Source organism: Anopheles maculipalpis, chromosome 3RL (assembly GCF_943734695.1).
Source record: "Anopheles maculipalpis chromosome 3RL, idAnoMacuDA_375_x, whole genome shotgun sequence".
NCBI lineage: Eukaryota > Metazoa > Arthropoda > Insecta > Diptera > Culicidae > Anopheles > Anopheles maculipalpis.
Genome location: NC_064872.1, coordinates 31,207,516 through 31,235,373, shown reverse-complemented (window position 1 = coordinate 31,235,373; position 27,858 = coordinate 31,207,516). Strand labels below are relative to the sequence as shown.

Genomic DNA, 27,858 nt, shown 5'->3' with positions numbered 1-27,858 from the left:
CGCAATCAGTTGAAATGTCCTCATGGGTAAGCACCAGCAAAACCGAATCCTTTTTCAACAAGGAAAGAGCCACTTTTCCGGCTTTTCGCTCTATGCCTGTGTGTATTTGTATGCGTTTTTTTTATTTTGTTTTCCAGCAAATGTAAAGGCCGTATGAAATAAGGACATCCCACTGACACAACTTAGAGGCTACTACTACAGTTCGGCAATTCAGGGAGATTTGCGGTACCGAGTGCTTAAGTTTCGAAACAAAGGCACAAACCGGCCATAGCAGAGCGACCGTTTCACTCCGCTCCAATCCTCCCGGGGTAGAAACGATCGAAATAAAAATGTGGCGCTTATTGACGCCGGCTTTCGCTGTTCGTACGCGCTGTGTACAATTGGATTTGGATGTGATTAGAGAGAAAATCGTCGTAACATTTTCGCACAGGCGTCCACTATGTGGAGACAATTTCATAAATATGAAAAAAGCGGGGCGGAAACAAAAGGCATTTTTGAGCGTGTTGAATACAAATGGTTCGTTAACGACACTCGGCTCGGCTAAGGACGTACGGAATGGCGATGGCAGGATGTACCATTAGGGTTAAAAGTGAGGACGAGTTTGGCCAACTCTCGTGGAGCTTCGGCGAGATGCATATATAGCGTCCAAAGAGCGAGAGAGAGAGAGAGAGAGAGAGAGCGAGGAAATTCCAAGGCTTCCTCTCTTAGGTAGGAATACCACGTGTTAGGCAGTCGTATCGATCGAAATCGGCCGGTGTATCATATTAGCGATTGGAAGAAAATGCTGTTCGAAGTCCGCCTTGTCAAGTGGAGACAAATCAGCTCCCACTTCAGCATCAAAGGCACATTTTCACTTTGAAGCCGTGTTGCATTCTGTATTGTGCCTCCGAGGTTCACAGACGTGAAGGTTCATTGCACTTCACTGCAGCTGCAGTTGCATGATGCGTGAGTGCCACCGTTTCGAATTGTTTTGTCCTCTCTCTCCCTCTCTCGCTCAGTGCTTTGTCGTTTGCTTTTTTTCTCTTATCGGTCCAAACAAGACCCTGATTCGAATGGCATTCCGACACGGTACGGGGTAATTTGATAGGGAAATAATTGCAGGCGATGTTAAATTGCAAATTCCTTTTTTCGTGTGTCGAGCTTCTCGCCGCCATTGCAGCAGGTTTGGTTTCATGATATACCATTTTGACATTGCTCACTTTATACTTGGGGCTGTGTGTGTCTGAGAGAGTGGCGCACATCCTTCATCCGGATCGATTGGTGTCTAAAGTCCTTGTTAACAGGCCTAGGACCCGGCAAAAGGGTGCGCCTGGTGCTTCTGCGGGTGCTGGAATGTTCTTGAATGTTAATCCGAAAATAATGACAAAAAGGTTAACACACAAGAGTTCGGTTTCTGTTTACTTGCACTCCTTAAGCGCTTGTAGGACATCCTTCTCACTTCGGATTGTATTTGCTGCAATCGAACTCTGCTGCAGAATCAAATCTGAAACGACCCAACATCCCCAAACCGGGGAGGATGAAATATTAATTCTCGTTTTCTAGTGGAGTATTTTTTTTTTTGTGCCAACACATCAATTCACCCACTTGCAAGCCACCACAAGGATTGCGTCATAAGGGAAGAGAAGATAGACGGTTTTGGGAGGCTGCGCCTTGCCAGCTCACCTACAAGTCGTGCGGTTTCAATAGTCCAGCTTGCAAGTGTGTGGCATCTTCAGCATTTGAGTTCGTCCCTCAGTCCGGTTGACAATTTTTCCTCGTTAAATGAAACACTAGAAAATCTCTCCTTTTGCTTCCCCAACGATGGAACGATCTGCTAACGAGGGGAGGAAGGATAAAACGGAATCCTTGGGAAAATCGGGTCAGTATTTCACAGGCAGAGTCTGTGTGGCATCGAAGAGTCATTGTGGTCTATGTGTTTCACCTTGGTTTTGATCAAGAAGTAGAGAATCGTTTTGTTTGGTTCTTGGTTTGCTTTATTCAACGGAACGGCGGCGGTGGGTGGTGGTGGGTATGAATTTATTACTTGAAATGTCGTCCAAATATGCCGATCGTAAATCAAGGTTTACCGACGGGCGGATATAACATAAACACCTATTGCCTACTCGTTGCTTGCTGCCGGCTGCCCTGCAGCTGGTTTCCACGTGTTTTTTTGGCTTCTTGGAATGTCTAGTTAGGATCGTGTTGTTGTTGGTTCTTGGTGCTGCTGTATGTTTTTACTGTCGCTTGGGTTATTCCGGCAAACATCCTTTTAATACTGATGATTCGGAACAATAGAGAGAGGTAGAGAGGATGCGTGTTGCGGTTGGTAGTGATGAAGATTCACTTGCTGTATCGTCGGCTGTGGGTGGCTTAAATTAAATAACTCTGATGCCTTCGATGGTCGAAAGTATTTGTTTCTGTGTTATGAGATGTGCTAAATAGAAAATCTGGCATTGCGTCGTGCAAATAGTATGATAAAAGCATTAGAGATGTGATGTTAAACTATTGTAGAAGATTATGCAAAAATACTTTATTTACCTGGAATGGTATGACTTTATGGAGTTACTTTATACCCATGAAAACAAAAAAACTCACTGTAAACAGTTCCAAGAAATGTTGCAGCTAGCTTAAGCTAGATAAGAATAATAACTCATTTCAACGAATTAATTCACTTTTACTCATTTCCTATTGCAATTTTATTGATTTAACTACTCTTTTGAGAGCCATTAATAAGAGGCAGAAGGCGGACCCTAACCCAAAAATTTTAAAACTGCGAGTCAGATCCTTCTGGCCTCTATGAACTCCTTCAGTTAATGAGTGAGTTAGTTTATAAAAATTCCCATAAGAGTTGTAAAAACTCTCTGCGATTCAAATCACAAAAGGCTTTTTTAAAAAGACTTTGTGAGTAGTTTATTGAAATCTTTCATTAGAAATATTTAAAAAACTCTTTCTCTCTTAGTTACCACGATATTGACCACATCCATCTGGTCATGTGTGGAGTTCGATGCGGCTAGACCCGGACTCTTAGCAGCCGTCCGGGCATCAGGAAGATCCCTGACGGTGTCGATGCGCGATACCCTGGGACAAAAGGACTTTGAATATGCGCGGATTCTGTTTGAATACGCCAATTTATATATTTTTCGTTTCGTTTTAAGTTTTTTACACGTTTGAATTATGCGTCAGTCGCTACTACGGCCTAAGAAGCGATAAAGGTTGGTTTATGAGATCTAAAGTCGCAACTGGTGACTTTGCCGTTGGCGGAATGTCTGGATTCGATGCTGCAGAAACCTTACAAGGCTGTTGTGGCTATCGGCTAAGTGCGTTTTGCATGCGTTAGCGCATGGGTCGCTAGTGACAAAATTAGATCACTGTCTTTACTGTCGGCGGAATGCGTGAGTTCGATGCTACTGTAGCTTCACAATGTTTGGTGGCTTTCGGATTCGTGCGCTCTGCCGACGGCGGGGCTGCCAGCCATAACATAAAAATGCTTGCAATAAAAGTGTGTCCACAACAAAGGGGGTTGACAGTTACCAGTCTCCACATTACGATGCTTCAAAGTGGCGCTTCTTCTTCTTCTTCTTAGCCTGCTCAGGGTTGAGCACGTCACGTCGATATGGCCAGGTCTCCAATCAGTTTCCAGGAAACTTGGTCTTGGATTGCATAGTCCTCCATCCACGGCTGCATCCGATCTCCGACAGGTTAGACTCCACTTGATCCAGCCAACGAGCTCGCTGTGCTCCTCTACGCCTCGTGCCGCACGGGTCGCTGACGAGCACCTTCTTGGTGGGGCATGCTCGAAACTCTCACCTTGCACTGCACCCCGTCCATAGTGGCCTTTAGCAGCCGTACCAGCTTCCCAGGGAATCCGTACTGCTGAATTGTGTTTCACAGTTTTGTCCGATCTATGGTATCGTAGTCAATAAACAGGTGGTTCGTAGGGATCCGGTGCTCCCGGTATTTTTTGAGGATCTGTCGTAGATCAAAGATCTCGTAGAGTAAAAAGAACAAATCCAGCTTGGTAGCTTCCGACGAAATCTGTAGGTGCTAATCCCCTAGAATCAGAGAGGACAACAATATCAGGTCGATACCTGGAAGCAACAATATCTACAAACGAGCTCACCCGGGATAAGGTGCACTTGAACTGAGGGAGAAAAAAATGTCTACCTAGAGCTAGACATAAGATTAGATTTTATGGAATACGGCCTGTCCGTCATTATGAAATTAAAAACAGAGAGATACCGAGAAAGTATGACAAAGTGCAGATATATTTACAAACCGTCGACTTCACCTTGAGCAGAGTCTAGTAAGGGCTTGAACAATACAAAATCCTTTCATTCGTACAGGTTGTAGAATAATATTTTTGATCGTGTTAAAAAAATCCAGTGCTCATGCTTCAAATTGTGTTCATAATTTAATTTCGCCTATTAATACAACAAAGTTATTGAATTTCATTTAAAAATGATTCGTTTGCCATTCCCTTTGCCGAACGCGCTTGGTGGGCGTTCAATTTCGTTTCTCAAAAGCAAAACGTTCCAAAGTATTTATTTATTTATGGCTCAGAACCGAAACAGAATTTGTAAATAAATAAATACTTACCATCAAACAAACCACATTGGCATAGGTCCTGCTTAGACTGCTAATGTTTCGATGTGTTTCCTGTTTTGTGTCTATGTCTCTCTCTCTCTCTCTCCCCCCACACAATTTCTTCGTCTGGCTTACCAATGTCTTTTTTCTTTCTTTATTTTGCAGATCATCATCATCATCATATTCATCGATTCTGAAAGTTTGTAGCGCACGAGAGTGTCAAATCCCGCATCGGGTTTGTTATTGCTTCAAGAAGGAACCGGCGCACGCTCTGCGTGAAATAATCCGATCCCTGCGACGGGTGGTATTATTACGACGGACGCGCGTGCTTCAGTATCTATTATTTATGACGAAAATGCAAACAATACACACACACACTGCCGCCGATGGTGGTATTGTAAGGATTGTTCGTTTTCGGCGTGGAATAAATGTAAACAAATAAATAACTTACGAGATCGCAAGGGTGAAAATAGTGAACGGGATAGAACGGTGATTAGATCGGTGTGCCCAGGGCGCGTAGTAAAAGTATCGAAGAAAAACGTTGCTTCGGTTGGCTGGCCTGCAGCCGGTAGATAAATTGTGCAAATGGAGATTGTTTAGTATTTTCAATTTTCGAGGTGCAATAAATCTTATCCGGGTTGTTTTGTTTCTTCTTCTCAAAACTTAATTTCGGTGTTTTTTTTTTCTAGGTCGTGTCCTCCCGTGGCGTGTTTCTATCGGTTGTGCGCTGATCGCAAAAATCTGCAACCCGTGCGTTGCTAAAGAGGTGGGTCCGTTGTTGGGCTGCTAAATACGGCAGTGTTGAAGTGCGTTGAAATGTTGTTAAGAGCAGTGCTCAAGTGTTCCGAAGCTGTATGGATCGATCAGGCCTCCTACTCCTTGCTGCACCGCCACGGGTCTTGGTGATCCGTCGAGCCAAACCGGCCCAGACGCGGGGTTTTAGTGCGCAAAACTAGTGTGTGTGTGTGTGGGTGTGTTGGTGGGTGAAAATTTTCAACCGTTCCACATTCCATTTGAAAAGGAAAAGCGGGAGCAAAAAAGGCAGTAAAATTGTTGTGTTCTGTGGCAAAAAAAAGAGTGGAAATATAAGTGGTGAGGGCTTTGTCGGGAAGAAGGGGGTGTTCGAAGTGTGAAAGAAAAGAAGAAAATTGCGTGTTGAAGTGTGGCAAAGTGGCAAAAGAGTGTGATATATACGAATCGTGAGAGAGGCAGGAAGCAGCAGCAGCATCATCAGCAGCATCAAAATGTCAGCCGAATCAATACGATCGTCCTCGCATGGGCGTTCGGACGCAGTTGTTACCCGTGGAGGCCTGCTGCTGGTCGGCTACCTCCTGGCGACGGTGTACGTCGTCGGCAACCTATGTGCCTGGCAGGAAAACGTGCGACCGAAGCTCTACGTCACGCTAGGTAAGTTCGCAACCTCCCGTAGCCCATGGAACAATCGAAAGACATCAGCCAGAGGGAGGGCCTTCTTCCATCATCATCATTACGCCCGGCAACGCTATATTCTCTGGCCCGGCTCAATATCCGGCCGAGTGCCATTAAATTTTATTGCCCTGTTCTATCTGCGGATCGTGTCTTTTATTTACCGGCAGGGCAGGGAACGACCGGCAGGAACCAGTAGTGGGTTTAATTTTAGGTCTAACGAGATGAACTTTCGACGAGAAGATCTATTGATGTTTATTTCGGGGTAGCGGTACGATATTACTATGCAATTTGTTATAAAGATGGACGGCGTAGATCATGCAATAGTTTGCTCAAGTAAAGTTCGTGGGACACAGTTTCGCCATAATGTTTAATCAACTTTACCTTGCATTACTTGGCAAATATCTTCACATCCCTTGAAGTGTGTCTTCACTTTTTTCAGGGTAGTATTTACATTTCGAGTTCAAGGAATTTAAGTTCCCTTACGAGTACGAAAAACTAACGTCTTCAGCCGAGAAGTTGGCGTAATGTCAATTAAAGGCATGTTTCAATAGCGAGCCAAGCCACGAAGTTCATGTAAGTTCGTGCAGCGTTGTGCGTCCCTGCACATATGTTAGGCGGTTCGGAAACGGTCCTACCACCGCCCGGGTGCCGTCTGTGCAAACAACATATGGAAAGCGTAATTATTTTTATGTCCACTCACACGCCTCCGTCGCTGCGGACGGACGGAAATGGGTTTCTGCAGTGTGGAAAAAAAGTGTGTCTGTGTGACCCCGGGGAGATGGTGGGGTATAAAGCGGGCGTAACTTTAAATAGATCGGACGCGACGAATGATGAATCTAAGCGCCGGGGATTGGTTGGTATAGTGTGTGGTAGCCAGCGTGGTCCCTCCGGGCTCTGTATTCCCCGCCACAGTGTCTGCACACAGCGGTCTGATGTGAGATAGAGCATAAAATTAAACTCGGTAAAGCTTGCCTTCTTCGTTCGGGTGTGCTGCTGCTGCTGCTGCTTGGCGGCCCTGTCGAGGACACTGTTCTCCAGGGCCATGGTCGTTGTCTGCCGCTTCTTGTTGGCCTGTTTGTTTTGGCCTGTGGTGAAGGTGCATTTCGGAGTGGTGTGTTCATGCTCTCTTTCTCTTGAGCGTAGCAGCTCCCCAATGTAAACAACGGTGAGACAGCACTTGTAACAAGTAACATATTGCCGCTTATTAAAATCGTTCCCGGGTTTCTCGGGTAAAAAACCCGTGTTGGTATAACTGTCGCAAATGTTTGCCGGGCCTTCGAATTACTAAAGACGGAGAAATGAAAACGGAAATGGGTGTGCAAAGGGAAGCGATTGGGTGGTGGAAGCGAATGCATGCTGCAGCCGGTTCTCGTTTCAGGCATGCATGAAAACTGACATGCACATCTTTGCTTTTGGGTGTTGGTTTTGGTGTTTTTTTTCTCTCTTGTTTTCGGGAAACCTGAAGACATAATCGTTTCTTTGTGTGCTCGATGCACTTTCCAAACTTCCTAGTACTACATGACATATGCCATTCGGGGAGTGTGAATGCTAAAAATGGTAATTTTTGTTGCAGAGTTCTTGAACATACGGTTTTGAGGGTTGATTTTTGATTGGGTGAGCAAGAGTTGAGTCGTTTTGGTCACTGAATTGTTTGAATTAATTACACGACTGCATTATTTGGTTGTGGAATGGAGGAGTCTTCTTGATCGATAAATAAATATTACCGAGAAAGGTGTATTTGTGTGTGTTCAAATATATATTTTTTAAATAGTAGAATCTCTAATGTTAAATTTCTATTATCGTTATTATAGATTATTTTAAATAGAAATCTTTGTGACAGTCAAACATCTTTCATAATACATGCAAAGTATGAGGCACACACATGAGCGTTAATCTTATCACATGAATTATGCAGACATTTTCGTCGGTTTTGAGCGATATTCCTTCCTTTGATTTTGATACGCGACGTGTAGGGCGTTGTAATGTCGGGCATAGGCAATAAATTGAAGCTTATATCGCTCAATCCGCAGCGATAGTGTTTTATCTTTCCTAATATAGTAAGACAACTGCCAGTTTATCGCTCGGGCACGTATTACCGTGCAGTGTGACGGGGGTTCATTTGCACTTTAATGTTTCATGTTTTTATCGAGACTGATTTACATTCGCTTCTGTAGCGAAACGAAATAACATCGCCGCGGTAGTTTGGTGTAGGATTTTTACGATGTATACGTCATTCAAATCCGGAATTTATTGGAATCTTTTTCGCCATATGAAGCTCCATGTTTTTTAAATTTTGTATTAAATTGGCAGAGTATAGTATGACATTTGTTGAAGCTATTTCTCTGTCACAGATAGTAAGGATGACATATTTTTGATACCCTTTCATACCAGACATAAAACACCACTCCTTTCGCGGAATTAAATCACTGTTACTCCTTCTCCATTGCAATCCAATACTTATAACAAGCCTTTTGATCGTCGTTTTAATTTAACTCAGAATGAGTGAATTACTAGTGGTAAGAGCGATTCGAATCGCAACTCTTATAAAACTCTTTTAAGATTCGAATCGCAGAGAGCTTTATCAAATGTTTAGTGATTTGAATCGCATAGATTTTCAAAAACATTTTGCGATTCGAATCTCTCTGTCGACTAGCAACTCATTTTTTTACAAGCGAGGCACACAACATGTAAGACAGACAAACAGTGGGAGTAGAGGGAATCACACTAATAATGCGTTAGTCGAGCAAAAACCGAAGATCGTTTTCTGGTAGACCCCGCCACAATCTTCCAACAGGTCCCGAATCAGAATGTTTGACAACTTTCCAATGCCCTGGACTGCGTCTGGGTGGGTCACGGTGGGTCGAGCAGCCTCGTATTCCACACAAGACCATGGAAGATGATCTATGTCGTGGTATCCGAGGCCGCATCCACATACTTTGGACCTGTCCTATACCGTGGAGATGCGACCCCAAAAGCGAAATGATTAGAAGTCAAAGCCTAGGACATCATTCGAATGAACGCACGACCTGAGATGCCGTGGAACCAAGGCTTCAAGGACACCTAATATTCATCTGGAGGTCAAGCACTTATAATGAACAAGACGTAAAACGCCGAAACCGATGCCCTGCTCTGATAAGGATCCGTCAGTATAAAAATGGTTGCTGTTACAATGGCCATACTTTTCCACAAAAATGCTGGGAATTGCTGTCCTGCGAAGACTATCGGGGATAGACTTAGTTTGCTCTCTCAACGAGGTTGTGGTGTCTACTCTAAACCGGAAACTACATGACCCTGGTACGCTGGCACGATTTAAATTAGCTTGAGTGCTAGGGTGTACCTGTATCATGAAAGGTTTTCATGATTTTACATTTAGAACCTATCTCATGTAATGTTTGAAAGTTCTCGATTATCAATGAATTTGATTCTGTAGAGCGTACGTACGAGAAGGCGAAGCGAGAGTAGCTCAAAACGGAGCGAAAGCGGCATCACTCCACACATCACTTCGAGCAACATCGTGTGGGTTGATTTCATACAACCCAATGCGATTTTAAGACAACGGTACTAGATACGTTCAAGACGGATCAGTTGAGACTTTGATGCCCAATGAAAGCAAAAGATGGTAAAGTGGTAAAGTAAGGAAAAAGTTTTCTAATTGATTTAACTGATTCTGAATTCTTTGTGTAGATCCATATCTGTGTAAATTTTTTCATACTTCAAAACTTCTACTAACATGTCCGATCTGCCATATCGCTATCTCTGTACTGATGTTTTACGGAATCTGTATTTTCTCTCATCACTGGCATGGTTCTCCCAGGTATTTTTAATTGATTTTTTTTACATTTTTAAGGGCATAAGTGTTTGAAGTCTTTCGGTCCGGTGCTCAAATCCTATTCGTACCTTTTCCCCGTGTTGAGGACTTCCGTTGACTATCCTCGTATGTGGATTTTAATTTATTCGTTACTCTTTAACTGATCTGAATTCTTTAATCCAGAAGCTGCTACAGAAATGTCAAACATTTTCCATCGATATCTTACTATCATCGGATTTTTATGCAGCAAAAATATGACCTACATATAATACAACAAACTAGTTTATAATAAACCACCTTCAACCCCAAAAGGGAGTCCTATTTCGCTTCCCAAATCCAAACCATCAAATAATTCTTAGAGTAAACATATTTCATCAGACAGTCTGCTTTCAACTTGTCCCTTATCTTGGTTGCAAATGGCCTTTTCACCTTGTTATTGCTATGCTACCACAGTAAATGGTACCGGCCGGGACGAGCTGGAGATGTATTGCATGACTTTGCATCGTAAACCATAAAACCAACATAACCTCAATTTATCGCTGATACTACCGGCGCTCCGAGGACAACATTTCACATGGATCCACGCTGCTCTAAACTGTCATCAAAATTCGAGTGCGTCGCTACTCGGTGTCCGTAACTCACTTAGGTCCGGTTGGTGTGTGTATGTGTGTATATTCCTTAAGGATTCGTGGCACTAACATCCAACACACTCTTTGGCGGTACCGTGTGGCTACGCCGAAGGCGAGGGCGCAAGCTTTAACTGGACAAGCTATAAATTAATTTTGGTATTTCTCATTAACGCTATCAGCATGTAATCAGAGCACATTAGGCAAACAATTTTATTTAGCTTCCTGGGGCCACCATCCGGCCACACCAAACACCCCAAAACGGCAAACAACTTTAATGCTGCTTATGCAAACCTACCATTTCCAGGGTGGGTGCACGAAGCTTTGACGAAAAAAAAAAAAAACAAATCATCCCGTCAAAAGGTGGTAAAAGACGAAAGGCGTAAGGAACTTTTTGTGCGTTGGGCGATGGCGTAAGTGAATGTGAGCGAGTGTGTGACTTTCAGGTTTTTTCTCTTTTGTATGCTCCATTTCTTATTCTTCCACCGTTTCGGAGACGCTTTTTTATGACGCGTTTAACATTTTTTGGCGTGTTTAATTTTAATTCATACACTGCGTGCTGGGGGGAGGTCTATCTGACGCAGATAACGCGTTCCGGTACCAACCATTTCTTTCTGTCTGTGGTGATAAAGAAAATTCCACTTCCACAGACGATTCCAGTTCCGCAGCACAGGGGGAAAAGCTCGAAACCTCAGCTGTGTTTTCTGTATGGTTATCAGTGACATTTTTAGTAGCAAGAAAGCAGGCAACGAATGGGTGCGTGAAAGAGCCCAGCCCAAACCATTTTCCATGCATCACGAAGCGGCGACGGGAGGAGAGAAACAAAGGAAAACGGCTTTTTCCACCACAAATCTCTCGAAATATTTCTTCGACTGCGTGCCGTGCGTAGGCTGCCGTCCGTCCGCCACTTCGTTGATGTGGGGGTATTTTACGATCCCGAAGCCTGGAGGGGGAGGGGCCACACGAGACTACAGTGGCTGAGGAACCGCATTACTTTTAGGCTTTCGTTTGCTGACGTGTGGCTTTTTTATGCCTTCACGGTTCAGTGAGGTTTAGTGCTTTTGTGTGCCGCCCGGAAAGGCGAGGAGCCATCTTGTGATAATTTTCTCGGTTTTATTGCATTGTGTTTTTTCTTCTTCTGCGAGACAAGAAAGTATTGCTGGCATGCTCGAACCGCTGGCGTTTGTGCCAGTTTGCGAAAGCTTTTTTTTTCCTCCCTTGGTTTCGCAATTGGTACCTCCCGAGCCATACGTACACACTCCATGCTGCCTCGTGCCGTGGCAAGGATTTGTTGCGCCAGAAATTGTACTTTATTTCGTGTAAGCTTTCATTCGCGACGTGCATGGAAGACGAGTGGGGCCCGCATGAGGATGTTTCAATTTCTAAGACATGGAGTCGTCGTTTATTAGAAACGCACTTTCTTTTGCGGGGGTCCTTTTTAACCCAGGTCCTTGTCGCTGTTGCCGCCGATTTCCTGGCGTAGGAGGCAAGCATATTGTCTACGTCTGTAAGCCGTAAAACGGTAATATTTTAGAAAATCTTTTGTGTTGCCTCTGTTTTTTTCTTCCTTTCGTTCCTCCGTAGGAAAATCCCGTGTGTTGGGATGTTCATTTGTTCTGCTGGCAATTATTTGCCACTGTGCTGGAGTGTCGGATTTAGGTGGGAAATTGAAGTCCGCAAGAAGGCAGAGCAGGTACATATGGCTGGTTGGTAGCCAGCTTTAAGAATTCATTTCCATTTCAGCAGCGAAGTAGGATGCTCCTCAAAACTACCAATATACTCGCTTGCCGGGCGCCCGGATGTACGTAGACCTGAACAGTGCTAAGCTGGGTGGGCCGGCTTCGACCAGCAAAAGTTGGACGGGCGTGAAATTATTTACGCTCACGCAAAGATCCTCTTGAAGGAACTTTCGTTACCAGAAGAAAACAGGTGCTTTTTCTGCCATGTGCGCACCACCTGGCCTGGTCCCGGAGCGAGGCAGGAAAAGATAAGTCGGGCGAGAGCGTTTGTAAAACGAGTACAGACGTTATTCGCGAGCGCTCGTGTGTGTGTGTGTGTGTGTTGGTGCGCTTTTTGTCAGGAGACGACACACAAAGGTCATGGGACGATGGAAAACGTTTTTGGAAAATTGTTTCTTCGAATTGTTGTGCATATTTTGGGGTGCGTATTACGGATTAAGGGTGTGTAGGTGTAGGTTCTTGAGGAAGACCAAGTAACCAAGCAGCTAGAGAAGTGAATTCGCTTTTGATACACTTACTGCAACTTGAGACGTTGGTAGAGTTTTCGGAGAAAATAGAGTAACAAAAAGGTTTTCCTCCCTAAACATTCCATGCTGAAGTTTGTAGGCGTTTTGGAAAGGTGCTTGAACCGTACGCGCGTTAATCTTATCCGAAAAGGTTGCTTCACATTTTGTTGGATTGCAATTAGGGGTTTATACAGCTTATTACAGTGGTTGAACTTGGGGGATATTAGTGATTGGGAAGTAATGCAGTATTAATTCTTCCGTTGTTTTCGATATCAAACTAAATGAACTTCTTCTTTTCTGTTATATTTTACCTATCAAATATTTATATTCATATTTATTCTGAAGTTAGGAGAGATCCTGTGTTGTCGTCTGCCTCTTCTTCTTGGCTTAACGACCTATTAGGCCATCCCGGGATACTAAACAATCGCATATTTGGTAATTGTATAGACAACCCTCAACTTAGAGGAGAATAATGTAGCTGCGATTTGAGCCCCGGCCCTGCCGTATGAAGACCTGCGCCACTATCGCCTGTTGATCGTCTGTTGTCAAAAATCTATCTTCTAGAGTATCTTCTTCTCGAACGTGGGTAACATAATTTCATCAGTTTCGGACAAATGTCCTATCTCATTGCACAATGCATGTGCTATAAGATCTTCTAGCTTCGTATGTCGCTCAACATCAGCGTTGTCGGTGCTGATCCAAGTTAAGTGATGTTTAGGAGGGCTTTGCGAGAATACGACCAGGTATACCCTGTTAACACTAGAACCGATTTATGGGACAATTTTGTCCCATTCGTTATGTATACATATTTAGAGATGTTTTTTTTATTATCTAAGGGTTTCTTGTAGTACAACAATTAATACACATCATAATTAGGTATGTTAAAGTTTTATTAGCAACTTAATCAATAATTAAAAAATCGAATTGAGATCATATACCGAGGATTCATTACATTATTATAAAATTATAGGACTTTTAGTGATAAACGCAACGACAGTAAATCTAGGCTTATAGCCATAAATTATTTAAACAATTAAGTGATAAGTAGGGTTTTTATGATAATAAAACAAATATTTTGTTCTAAGCTGTTTGGGTCTACGTGGGCGTCTGTGACTCCCTTTATAAACATTAAAAAATTCGATCTCAATACAGCTCTAAATGCTCAAAAGAAGAGGACAAAGCTTTTTTTGAAAGTAAGAGGAACATTAATTAATTATTATTTATCTAGATTAATTATTTTAAGCATTTATAACACATCTTTAGGTTTCTTGGCATCAGGACAAAATATTACATTACTTCATCAGAACCTAGCTCATATGAAACGCATACGTACGAAACTCTTTTAATACATACATAGAGAACCTCCTGCACCTGACACAGGCAAGAGAGCGTTGGCGCTCTTATTTTTAACGTACTCTTTGGCATGTTCTTCCCCTAGCTAGAAAAGAAAAGCTGGTCTGCATATCTTTTCTTTTGTAAGTTCTTTGTTCAAGGCCCAAACAGCCTAGGCTGTTTGGACCTGCAAGTCCAAATGCATATTGTGCTGGCGATCCCAATACGCCATGGCCAGCAGTTAATGCTTTGGGTGGAGAGCGGAGGATAGGGGCACTCAGACGAACCAGTGTTATCAATAAAATTGCGGTAGCGTGTACAAACAAAGAAATGGTTCCAATATAGACTACTTTCGCACATTTTTATTGTGTTATTCGTATTTACATGCATTGTCACGAAAACGCGTACACGCCAGTGCTGCCAGACTTGCAGGTAAACATCCGCCACACGTTGACAGAAGGGATACCAGCCATCACAACGTATTTTGCCTATGGGACAAAATTGTCCCACATGGCGGTTTTAGGTTGGAAATTATTGTTTTTCAAGTACCATATGGGTTACACATTTTTTTTTTTGTGGGAGCATTCAAAAGATCATTAAAAATAAATTAGCGGAACCGGAAGAATACCTTTTTAGAGTGGTGAGTGGCGGTTCTAGTGTTAAATCAGTTTTTTTTATAGTCTTTTTCTTCTCTTGCGCCTCGCAACCTACTAGATCACGCCGTACATCGAATGGCTGATCGATCGATATTAGAGTGCTATCGATATTGGAATCTCTGTTGAAATCAACATCATTTTAGTTTTAATCCTGTTTATCTCAAGCCTGAGGTTGTGCTACGTTTGCTTGGTCTTTTGGGGGAGTTTCTGCTACATCCCTGTTAATTTTCTCATTATTTCGTAAAGATTGTTAAAGGTTAGGCAAGAATTTATAACGTAGTCGGGCAGTCCGATGGTCGACGCGATAGCTGAGCAAGGTAGGAACCCGAATCAAATTCCATCCGGATCGTTCCGTCATAGTGAAGAATAATTATTCAACTGCGTGGTATCAATAAGTCTAGCTCGTTAAACCAAGAAGAATTCTTAATTATAAAAATTATTATTATAATTCTTCCTGGCTTAACGACCTGCTAAGTCACGCCGCCCATCTTATGGCTCACTAGACTTCCTCCAAGAAAAAAAATGTAGTTGCTATTTTATCAGATCCGTCAAGATTTGCGACATGATGGTAAAAAAATGTGTTAAGTTAAGGTTAAGACTTACTTTTTAGTGCTAGAAAAATTATGTTAGAGTTGCCAACTATTTCTTACTTCGTACAAATCACATTTATAAAATTACTTACGCTATGTGTGATTTTGCTCATCGTAAAAAAGCGATCGTATGCGCATTGTTGGTTGCATTTCGATTATTTAACCATTCTGTGATAGATTACTGCTATCAATCACGATTAATATCATACATTAAGATAGGCAATCCCAATAATATGCACAACACGCAACAACACCTTTAGCTGTTTTTTCCCCCGTATTCCGATGTAAAACGACAACTAAGATAAATGGCTAATGACTGCACTCCATCCACAGCGCTCTATTGATTTCTGTTTTGCTATGGGAAAAAAGAAATTCGTGCTCGAAATGTTCCACTAGCCGCCGCCCCACTTTGTAGCCATCATCGGTAAGGTGTTATATTCTTCCCTTTAATTACTGTGCACTGTTTTATGCACGACAAATTAAATGTACCTCCGGATGGGGCGGGGACGTAGCATGCGAATGTGCATCCCCGTTGATTGTTGCTGTTCCGTACAACGGTAAGGGGTTTAGTTAGGTTGGCAGGTTTCGAGCACTTCAAAAGTTTCTTCGACGGCTGGGCGCGCGCACAAGGTGGTGTGGCGCCCAACTAATGGCAAACAAACGGAACTTCAATCCACAATGCTCCCGTAGTCCGCGGGTAGACCTGTCGAGGTCGAGTATTGTGATGCTGGCGCGGGGGGGTGTACAGTTCAGTAAATTAATTGTTTCATTAAAATGTTACGCCCGATTTAATCGGACGCTGGTTTTACGCGCGTTACGCTATTGTGATTGCACGCGGCGCAGGATTGGTTTGGTTGGTGGCCGGGCGTTCGGGCATAAAAGTTATGTTCTGGTTCATTCTGGACAGGATATTTCAACGTCATAGTTAGTACACAACAGGACGTGGTGCTGCTTGTTTGGATGTGTATTGGAACTTTTTTTTTCAAGCCTCAGCTAGTTTATGACATGTTTGTTATGGTGGGAATGAACTAACCGTGCATCCACGCAGTGCTGCGTACAAAAAGGGTAAGCATGTTTGAGTTAATTTAAATTTTGCTTATGGTTTTCCCACCGGGGCGTACGTTTTGTAAATTTAAATCATAAACGATATGCACGCAAAACTTCTTGCCCTATCCTTGTCGGCTTTTCGTTGGGTGCTAATTTTAATCAAAACATTGTTAAGTTTATCCAAACTCCTTTGAATTTTCAATTTTCAGTTTCCTTACCGTTTGTGGATAGCTCTTGGGGTGTGCCACACTCGCAACAGCGTTTGTTGCACCACTACAAACTAACACACGTATCCATCTGGTGGCTATGTAGTACTTTTCATGTTAAACGATGTGCATACTTAGGCTAAAACCTCATCTCCCACAAATTTAGAATGCAATACAGTTGAAAATGGCTGTCCTGGAGAGGTGGAAAATCTACCATCTCTTCACACAACGCTTCAGATTGAAGATTGAAGGAACGTTTTGATTTGCAAAATTTCAACTTGCGCTCGATATTGGAATTGTAGGTCTGCCTGTCTGATTTTTTTTTTGCTGCATCTGGGCGGAATTGAGTTGGGAAGGTAGATTTAGACGCTATGACGCTTCCAAAAAGGAAGAGATCCTGTCAGAGGACTCTCCTCCAGTGGAACAAAGCTGGGAAACTAGAAACAAACTAAAAATTGAGTACAAAAAAATGTAGCCTCACACAAGAGTGGATAAGTGGGAAAAGTACCACAAAAGGATCGTCATAAATATGCATGTGAGAGAGGCAGGTCGAACAGGAGAGGGAGAAGAGACAGGGTGTGAGTTCCGGACGTGCACACTGGTGCATAAACAAATGCATACTTTATGCCGTCGATTGAAGAAAATGGATGTCAGCGCGCATCTTGGGGTGTAGCGCTTGCCGAGCGTGTGTGGAAAATGGTGGCTAGAAATATGCTAACTATGAGGGTATAGTGGGTACCTCCACTATTCAATTCCGTTTCGCTCGCTGTGGTGGGATGTTCCTGCTCCCCCATTCGTACGGTGCGCCAAATTGTCTAGCGATGGTGATTTAATTCGTGAGAAAGAGCACCCATCGTTTGGACGCTTTCTGTTCTATTGGCTCTAGCTTCGTTGACGCACGTTGAGCCATTGTTCGTTAGCTCTGCGGCGTGCCATTGCGATGTGGGTTTGCCGAAATGTCAAATAAGTGGCTTTACCTGGTGCCATCCAGGCGATGATTGTTTATCGCAACCATTTGCTTCCTTCAGCGCGGTGGAGTTGAAGTACGCATGGAGCAGTGATTAAAATTAATCTTCTCAATGTGGTCTGTGCATAATTTTGTGCCAGCGCTGGTGTGCCTTTTGTGGCTGGGGGTTTAAGGAGCAAACTGTTTTCGGTGGTTAGGAGTCTGTTTTGATGGGTTTGAAATCATTTGAGGCGCGCTGTCCTTTGGAAGATTTTTTTGGGATTGCATCAAATAAATAGAACAACTGTAGAAACTACTAAAGTCAGCACAAAGCACTTAAGCAGTATTCTTTAAAAATGTTTGCACCAGTTTCTGTAAGGCTTTTGGGGCAGATGGCTGAGGCTTTAGCGGTTGTCGTAAGCAAAAATTGTAGGTCCCATTTTGACATCAGTGTAGCATTTATTTAATTATTTATAAGTAATATTGCACGTGTCATTGCATGTCACATTTTCTTAATGAAATTAGGTTTCTTAAAACTGTTTGTCAAAAAACAATCCTAATGTTGACTATTAACGTCTGCATAATTGTTGCTGAGATTGTCAACTGGATATCCTAGTGGATTTACACAGTGTGCGAGAAAAATATGACAGTTTCCTGTGGGAATGGAAAAAACATTTTTGTTGTTTTAATGAAGCAAATAAGAAAACAATGCTTTTCTACGATGTTTACCTTACCATGTTGACTGCACAAATTACTCAAAGTAACCATCCTCGGCATCGATGACCGCTTGTATCCGCTTCCGGAACCTGGAACAAGTCCGGACTACCATAGCCCTGGGTCTTACGTTTTTGCACTAATTGACAAAAGCTCAATTAGTGCAAAAACTTAAAAGTTGCATGACGTTTAGTGTGTGTCCCTTTCAACCATGCCCCACACAAAATAGTCCATCGAGTTGGCGTCCGCGGTGCTGGGAGGCCAAACATTGGGAGTGGTGAGGTCTTGATTTTTGCGATTTGGCCGTATGACAAGATACCGAATCTTGTTGCCGCACATACGGCGGCCTATCATTGGTCACTTTGGTTATCCAGGGCTTGACGACCGAGTCCAGCAGCTTTACCTATCGTTCAGTTGGTAAATATTCCTCGTGGACATGGCTGCTTCAATTCAACTGCTGTATCTGTAGGATTTTGTTCAGGGGAATCGTGCCTACTACGGACTCCACAAACTCCTGCGATCCTGAAGACTCCTACGATTTACTGCATCTTGGACTATGCTGACGGAGGACGCCAATGCACTCGCCATTTTCGAAGGACTATCTTTGGCGGTTTGTGCGAGCAAATTTGACGGTGCAGATATGCTGACGGTAGTCAAAGCCGGTAGGATACGTTGGCTGGGGCACGCGATGAGGATGCCGGACTCATGCTCTACCAAGAAGGTGCTCGTCAGCGACCCGTGCGGCACGAGACGTAGAGGAGCACAGTGAGCTCGTTGGCTGGATCAAGTGAAGTCAAACCTGTCGGAGATCAGATGCATCCGTGGAAGGAAGACTGCCGCCCTAGACCGAGTTTCCTGGAAACTGATTGGAGACCTGGCCATGTCGATGCGAAGAAGAAGATCTGAAGGATTTTTACTTAATGTGTTATAAGAGATACAAATCCAGACCATTCGGTGGATTACAAGGAGAAAGGGTTGCCTCATTAAAAAATTTCAATACAGCCTTTTAAATGTGTTAAAAAAGTTTAATAAAAAGTTTTATATACTCCAAACCCCATTTATACATCGGAACAAAAGGCGAAATTTGTTAAAAGCAAAACAAAATAATTTAAATTAAAAATGTCTCAAAGCAAAGTGATAGCAGCTGATCGCTTTTAGATACACGACAGGCCAACTTTCATCTTTACACAGCTTTTCTCCGTTGTTTATGTTGCTATCGTAACAAAAATGCCTTTTCCCCACAAACTCTCCGCAACAGTAGTAGAATAGAATAAAATAAAGCCTCCGGGGGGCGTTTTTGGTTGGCGTGTTTTGGGCTGCCACGTTGTTGCCGTAAAAAGTTGTTATTTTGCTTCCGCGCTTTCCCTCGCTCCCTTCGCACTCGAAATTGGAATCAATTATTCGTCGAACTTTTTGAAAAGCCGATTTATCTAGCGTTTCCCCGAGATAGAAAGCGTCTGCACGATAAGAACACACATCTTGCACACCGTGGGGATTTTTCACGATACATTTTTCACTTTTTCGATATTTTTTTCTTTTGCGCAACCGTGAGTGGAAGGAGTTTGTATATTTGTTTGTGTGTGATGGAGTTCCTTGGGGAAGGATAACGTTTATCTGTGAACTGACGGTTGGACAAATTTATTCGCTACGGACGTTGTTGTTGTCATCTTCGCCTACCTCACGGGGCACAAGTTTGTTACGTTGGCGGGTGCCGGTCGCCGTAGCAAGGGCGCAGGATAAAGCTCGCTTCCGGTTCGGAACGATAAAAGTATCGAAATTAACACCATTATTGTGGTGTTAGGCGCTAGAAAATTACCCATGGGAACATTAATTCTCGCTTATAGCAATATTTCATTCGATACCGGTAGCACACTCGTGTTCTTATGGCATCATCGTTTCGCATCGCGAGATGTTACAAGAAAACGGACTTGTTTTAGTAGAATTTCGTTATCCTGTGCGTTGCTTTTTGTGTTTGTGTATCAATACCTTCCCGTGTACTTTCCTTAATGATTGGTTTCAGGAAAGTTTGTCTTTTGTGTGCTGTGTTAAGGGCGTCTGCTATCCTGTTGCTTTGGGACACTGTGCCCGACCAAGCGAGGCGTGGAAAAGCTGTGTGGTTATTGTTGTTTTTTAACCTTCTTTCAATCATCCTACCTAAGCACACAGACCAAAACGGGAGGGAATCGTCTGCGAACGCGACTCCTTCGAGTGAGCCGCAAACTGATGGCTTTCCGTTGTCATGAATTTTCCTGCAGGGAAAAGAATAGCAATTTTTTTACCGCCGTTCACCTTGTCGGAGCATGAAATCTGAGCGCGTTTTTATAATATCTTGCAATAATTGTACCCGGTAGCGAGCTGGGAAACAATCGCTTCCGGGTAAGACAGGAAGCAGCCAGAAAATCGGTTCTTCCTTCGCCCCGGGCTCAAGGGCAACGATGGACACAAAAGACAAGCTTATCATTCCGGCTGTTTTATGGCGCACTTCCGTCCGATGAACGGGCATACTAGAGGGAGGTTATTTCGTTGGTTTGTTATTTATTTTTATTAGAATATCTGTCGACGGTAATGGCGTGGAAGGCACACGCACCCTTGCTAGCGTGGTGTATAAAACGAAACTCTTTCGCATCGTATTGGTTTCGATGGTAGTAGTGTGAGGCGGGATGTCGTTTCATTTCGATGAAGGCGAAACGAATTTTATGTGATTTTCGGTTTAGGTTCGGTAGGGTAAAGTTATTAAAAAAGCTGGGTTAGAAAAATATTTTCAGTTTAGAAAAAGTGCGAAAAAATATGTTTGCTCTGCGACTTTGAAATTTAAATTTATTTTTTTATTTATAATTGATTATTACGGCCCAGTGCAGTATTGTCAACACCGCTTGTGTTGATTAGATTTTTACAGATTTATAAGGCATTTCCTCCTTATTCTTTGCCTTATCCCGGGCATGCTCGGTTATTTGAAATTTAAATGTTGTTAAACATTTAAATTTCTATCTAGGATCTATCGTGGAGGGGCAGATATGAAATCACTTCCAGGTCGCTTCCTAGTAAGTTAGACGACTTTCCAGCTACGAATAAATTAAGTAAAGAAAGCCTTAAATGACTGTTGTAGAACATAGAGAAAGATGATTAATCATGCCGTCAATTTATTTATTTATTTATTTATTTATTTATTATTTTTTATTAGTCATCTAGCCTATTTCGCCTAACTATCCTAATTAAACGCAATTGACAAGAACTTTAACGGAACGAAAAACTCTTTTACATAAAACCTTTACGGAGCACAATTAAATCCATAAATGAAAGGATTGATGGAAAAACAAGGATTCAATTGTCTCAATAGGTACTACGCAAGATTAGTTTAAGATTATTAATGCTGATGTTGAGATGGACTGCGTTAGATAGAGTAAGGTATGAAGCTATAATTTTGTATCTATAAAGCTATAATTTAATCGTTTGAACCAAATTCGGTCGATCTAAATACGGAACTAAATACTGGCCTTGGTTTAAGAATTCTATTGTCAATAAAACCGCTGATGAGCTTATGTAAAAAACGCACTGCGCCAAGGGATTTCAGTCCTAATAACAGACGTCTAGTACGGTATGTGGGTAGGGAATTGCCACGAGATGAAGGCATCTGATAATAGAGCGCACGTGTCAATTGTCTTTGCACTGATTCCAGTCTGTCTTTTCTGTATTGTTGCACTGGTGTCCAAATAATACTAGCAAATGCTAAAATTGGCCTAACAATAGCACAATACAGAGATTTAAGACTATGAGGGTCCTTGAAATCCTTGCCTACACGTGACATAAAACCCAATAACCGACACGCCTTAGAAATAGTTATTTCGTAATGTTCTTCGAAAGTTAGCTTAGAGTCTAACAGTACACCTAAATCACGAATGACGTTTGTTTGCGCAACTGAGCTGCCAGCTAATTTGTAATCAAATTCTATTGGAGACCGTTTTCTAGAGAACGTTATAACCGAGCATTTTTAAAACATTTACACGCATACAATTTAAAGAACACCAGGACATGAAACGATTTAAACAGTTTTGCAGCACATCACAGTCGTCAATGTTTGTTACTGGCACACATACAACTTCAAGTCATCAGCATACAATAGTTTACAGCAGTCAGGGAACTAGTTGATAATGTTATTAATAAAATGACAAACAGTAGAGTCCCAAGAATGCTGCCTTGTGGAACACCTGAAGTATTGGTAAAGGGCGCAGAAAACGATGAGTTGATTTTGATAATGATACTCCTGTTCATTAAGTAGTTATGAAGTCATCGGACTAACGAATCGTTGACTTATTAACTAAGCAGCTTGGCAAGCAGTAAATTGTGGTCCACTAAATAAAAGACAGCATGAAAGTTTGTATACAAAACATCTATTTGTACACCATTATCAAACACAGGATAACAGGAATTGAGCAGGGATAGAAGGTTCGATTCAATGCTGCGATTGGGTAAAAACCCATGCTGGTTTGTAGATAATGTGTGTTTGAAACCGCTTAACAGGCTTAACCGCTGCCGAGTGATTAGACTCTCGAAAATTTCGCTGCCTGCACATAACATGAAGATTCCCCGATAATTCTCCACATTATCGGCCTTCTGGTAGACAGGAAACATAAAGGCAGGTTTCTATCGTTCAGGGAAGCATTTCAGCTGCAATGTCTTATTGAAAATGGTGGTCAAGACTGGAACTAGAGCATCTTTGCAGCGAATGAATACAACGCTGGAAATGAAGTCCGGCCCAGCAGAGTATGAAAGCTTCAGCTCATTTATTGCTGAGGAAACTTCAGTTTCGAAGAAAACAGGCGGCGGAGGAACGTCCACGGCATCTGGTATTGTGACGACAGCTGCAGCTGAGTTTGAGGTAGTCGTATATCAAACTACTGTGAACTTGTATATCAAATGTGTATAAAGTTGTATCGTCAATATTGAAACTAAAACAAGAACTGATCATCCAGCTATGGGTAAATCAAATCCAGGAACACAGGAATGGATAACGAAGATTTCACAAAATTGTAAAGCTTTAGAAAAGGAAATGGAAACTACTGTAATTTCGAAGAAGCTCGACTAGCTCGACGAGAAGCATAAACTAGCTTGCAAAAACGTATTGCAGCACGAATGCCGACCTGCCGGTGTTTGTATGATGAGTTGAAGGGTTACCAAGCGGTTTGTGTTTGCCCAACACTAAGATCATTAGTTTTAGTTTAGGTTTGCCCAATATCTGTTCGTATTCATGATCATTTTGAGTTACTTACTTGCTTACTTAATAAGCGCTACAACGGCTTCGTGGCCTTGACCTCCTTCAGAAATGGTCTTTTTGGCAGACGCGTCAACGCCATAACTCCATCGCAATTTGAACCTACTACGCCGTCCGTGTTGACGACCTAAAAGATTTTACGGGCCGGATCGTTCGGTGTCCTATTCTCATTACATGGCCAGCCCACCAGAGCCTCGCGACTTTAATTCGCAGCAAAATTGTAAGATTATTGTCTTGCCACACATACGATGAAAATCCTTCTTAGAATTTTCTTCTTGAACAATCACCCAAAAGAGGTTTTTATCTATTTTGTAAGAAATCCATGTGTCAGAGGCATATGTTAGTCTTCCGATTCTAGGCGTAATGACCTTCCAGCTCGCCGTCGTCCAACGAATTTCTTATTAGACTTGAACTCGACGAAAAAACGGAACGGATTGCTATGAAAGTATTGAACGGCAATCCGTGAAAGTATTGAAAAAATGGACAGGAACGGAATGACAAAAATCGAATGTCGATCTTTTTTTGCCAGGTTTGAACCGGAACAACCAACACTGCCCCCGTGTATCCGTAAGCCGTGTAAGCCCATCTTCCTGGGACAAAATTCTGGTGAAGGGGTTTAACTGTGTACTTCCCAGACGTTGCAGTGTTGACTGTGTGAAATAATGTGCTGTTATTGTGATCTGCTGATCTGCGAGATTTTCCATAAATATGATAGCGTTCTGAAATTAAACAAAAATACTCCAGTCTTATCATTTGTGGCTGTTGCCAATAGTTAGCGCAATAGTTCATCAATTGAATGACAATTAGAATGCAAAATACATTGCAAAAGCCCCACATCAGCTTCTCTGTAGTTCTTCCTACTAGATGCACTAGTAACTTTATTTTTAACCATTTTCTTCTACACACCGCGACAAACTTCAAAAAATGCAATAGAGCTAATACTGACAGATGACAAATTTGTACTTCTATCTGTCGCGTACCTCTTGCAATTACTTTTGCTGCATAATTTTCTGCGCTATGATGCATTCAATAAATAAAGCCCCGGCAAGTTGTGCTACCGAATGCGGGCACCGTCCCGCGCATTTCACGACCTGAAACAAGCACTGTTCATCGACTGCCTGTGCAGCCGGGGAAAATGCTAATGGTTGAATTGGTTAGTCCCCGGTATAGCAACTGCCGGTTGCATGCCATGTGCCCGTGGTTGTTGTTGGCTGGTACTCGCACCAAAAGTTTATTAAAAAGTTCGGCAATAAAATCAAAGAAACACTCCATAGCAAAACGGGCGTGCGCTTGGCCAGGGTGCTGGTGGCAAAGAAAAAGGAAAAACTCTTTCTACTGCCGACTGGTGTAATGCTGAGGCAAGGATCCGGAGCAAAACTGAACCAGCTCGCAGACACAGTGCACGCAGTCTGCGCACGGTTTGGGTTGTAGTTTGTTGTTTCATTGAACCGGTTCAGTTGGTGCTTTTTCCCACCCAAGCATTTCCTTTTTGTTGTTGCTAACTTTCCCATTGCTCTGTAATGCTACCGATGCCTAGCTAGAGCGCTTGGCCCTGGTGGCAAGTCAAGATTCACATTGGCACATGTCGAACACTGGGGGGGGGGGGGGGGGGGGGGGGGGGGGGGATTTCGTTCGGAGCCACGGTCTGGTTGGCAGACGCGCTCAGTATAGTCCAGAGAAAAATACTGTATTGTATTTTTATTTATTTATGTCGCTGTGCCTCTGCAACCTTGTGTGCTGCCTTTTCTTTTCGGTTGTTCTGTCGAGAGCAGTGATATGTTCTCGGCTTTCAGTAGGATTCTTTTTCGCTTTCCGTTTTGACGTTCCTTTTTTGCCGTCTTTCCGGCTGAGGTCTTCCCTGGTTTCAGGTTAAGCTGTTGGTGGAAAAATATGATTCCGAAAACGAAATTTATGTTATGAGTTTCCAAACTCAATTTACATTTTCCATCCACTCGGTGGGGCGCGCGATGGTGACGGGCGAAGGGGGGACGCTTGTTATTGGGCTGGCTTTTTCTTGAAGCCTTTTTTTTCCACGGTACCAAGTCTCTGGTCTGTCACTGTTTTTTCTTCTGCTTGCTCTAAATTGCGAAAAACTCGATCCCCGTTCTGTTGTAGCAAGCTTGGGAAAGTGTTGCATTTACTTGCCTGGAGTGTGGATATGTATGTCTTGCCTCGAAATTCGATACGATTCGAGTGTGTTTTGCTTTTGTTATTTTTTTTGTGGGGCAGCTTTTTTTGTGTTGGGTGATTTCTTTCTCTCGTATACCCACACAATCTATTCCAGCCGGTGTAACTGTCGCAGCAGCTACTGGTGTGCCGTCAGCCTGTGATCATCGTTTTGACTGCTCAGCAAACTTCTCCCAAAGCACATCTGCATCGATATGACACAGCAAGCTTACCGGGAGGGAGGTGTCCTTTGATAGATCAATGAATCCATCAGACCGGGTCGAAACCTTCGTGCACACGGTTCACTGCTTGATAAGCGCCGAAGCTCTGGACGCTTTTGCAAAAGGGAAAACTGTACTAGCAGCTGGTGGATCGATTTCGTGTAACCGTTATTTCTATTTCTCTCTCTCTCTCTCTCTCTCTCTCTCTCTCTCTCTCTCTCTCTCCATATGCAGTTTTGGTCATTTTCCATTCAAACAGGAACGAAAAATAGGACAAAAAAGTAGAAAATATAAATTCTTAACAGCAGCAAGAAAGGCGCTTACGGGTCATACGAGTTGTGTCGTAAATATTACCAGTTCACTACGTATTGATGCTTCGAAATAAACCTATTGGCTTAGGTGTGCGGATACCGTGTGGAGCATAATAAAATGCGTTACAAGCAGTTTTGCAATGGACTGAAAATAATATTACCATAATTCCTTTTAATGATTACTAGGAGGTAATACATTTTTTTTAGATTCGATTTCTATGCTGTTAGGATTTTTATTCTTACCATCGCAGAATTGTGTATTCTTATCATCCTTTTGGCTTTACGATGTAGGTCATGCCGGTCTTCAAATGGCTCATTAGACTTATTGATACCTCGTAGTTAGATCAACCCTTCTAAGGGGAAACGGTCAGGATGGGAACTAAACTTGGTCCTGCCGTGTGAAAATCGGTGCAGCTTTTACCTCATAATCGGAGCATGAATTCTAATAAGGAAGCGTCCATAAATTATGTAACGCTTGAAGTAGGGGAGACCCTTCTAGCGTTACGATGTGTTACACAAGGGGGAGGAGGGTTGGTCCAGTTTGTGTTACGTAACAAAATGTTATATGGAATAAAATTTCGGCTAAAAAAATTAAATGCTTGTTGTATTCAGGGCGATTGCTCTAAAATTGTAATATTATTTTATGATAATGAATTTTTTGGGCCTTTGTTCAGTGTCTCACCTTTTTTTTGTATTTGTTAGAGTCAAAAATTTGCAACTTCCTGCCGTGTTAAGACTGGTGCCGCTGTCGCTTGTACCGCTGGACCAATTACTTTCGTAACATTTGGGGTAAAAAATTAAATCAACATGATTTTTCATACAACATTTTATTTTACAGTTAGTTTTGGAAGGAAGGGGGAGGGGGGCGGGGCAGTGCATTAGCGTTACGTAATACTGGAACGGGAGTCCCTTCTAGCATTACATTTTGTTACGATAGAGGAGAAAAGGGTAAAAAATCAGAATTTTAGCGTCACGTAATTTGTGGCCCGCCCCTTATTGATTCCTCGTAGCTGCAACAACTCATCTAATGGGAAACTGCCTAAATGGGAAATAATCCTGGTTTGGCGTGTGAAGATCAGAGCATCAGAGCATATATTCTTATATGTAAATCTCTTTTCATGATATTTATTATTTAAATCAATTCTATATCGGGAAGCACATTGTCTTTCATGATCAAATCGCAATTTGCCAATGATTGTTGGTAGAATTGGGTATAAACATAAAGAAAACCTCATGAACCTCATTTCATTTTATTCTTTTCATTACTTCAGGCACTGCTGCATAGTTTATCTACGGCATCATTTATATAGCAATGCTCTCTGTCTCTCTGTAGCAGTTCCGGATGGGGTCTTTGAAAGGGAAATGAATCATTGCTCGCTTGTGCAAAGAACACTATAAAGTCGTTGGAAAGCCGTTTGTGAAAATAATTTCCTTTTCTTTGGCTGAACCTCAACCCCCGCACCTTACAACCGTTTTCCCGTGCGTTGTGTTGCAAGCCGTAACCGTATCGTGCAAACGTCGGACTCCCGATGGATTAATTCATTTTTGAAACCGTTCCATCATTAACACTTCCGTATTATGGGATCGGGTTTCCATTGCGGTGGTGGCGTAACAGGAAAGCAGGAATAAGAAACAAAGGTCTATCGGGCCATTTCTGCCTCCCCCGGTAAGCAAATGAACCTTTGCTTTACACCGCGCACCGTCTCTCTGGGCGTAGGCTATTGCAGTGG

At 42.6% G+C, this 27,858-nt stretch overlaps 1 protein-coding gene across 4 annotated transcripts in view; it reads left to right on the top strand.

The window, feature by feature from the left end:
- Nucleotides 1–5,783: 5,783 nt before the first annotated feature.
- Nucleotides 5,784–27,858, top strand: part of LOC126564131 (semaphorin-1A) — a 147,996-nt gene continuing 125,921 nt past the window's right edge. For all 4 annotated transcript variants that reach the window (XM_050221076.1, XM_050221074.1, XM_050221077.1 and 1 more), the window contains exon 1: nucleotides 5,784–5,970. In XM_050221076.1, the coding sequence (XP_050077033.1) occupies nucleotides 5,808–5,970 (163 nt within the window). In that variant the 5' untranslated portion in view covers nucleotides 5,784–5,807. The remainder of the gene's footprint in view (nucleotides 5,971–27,858) is intronic.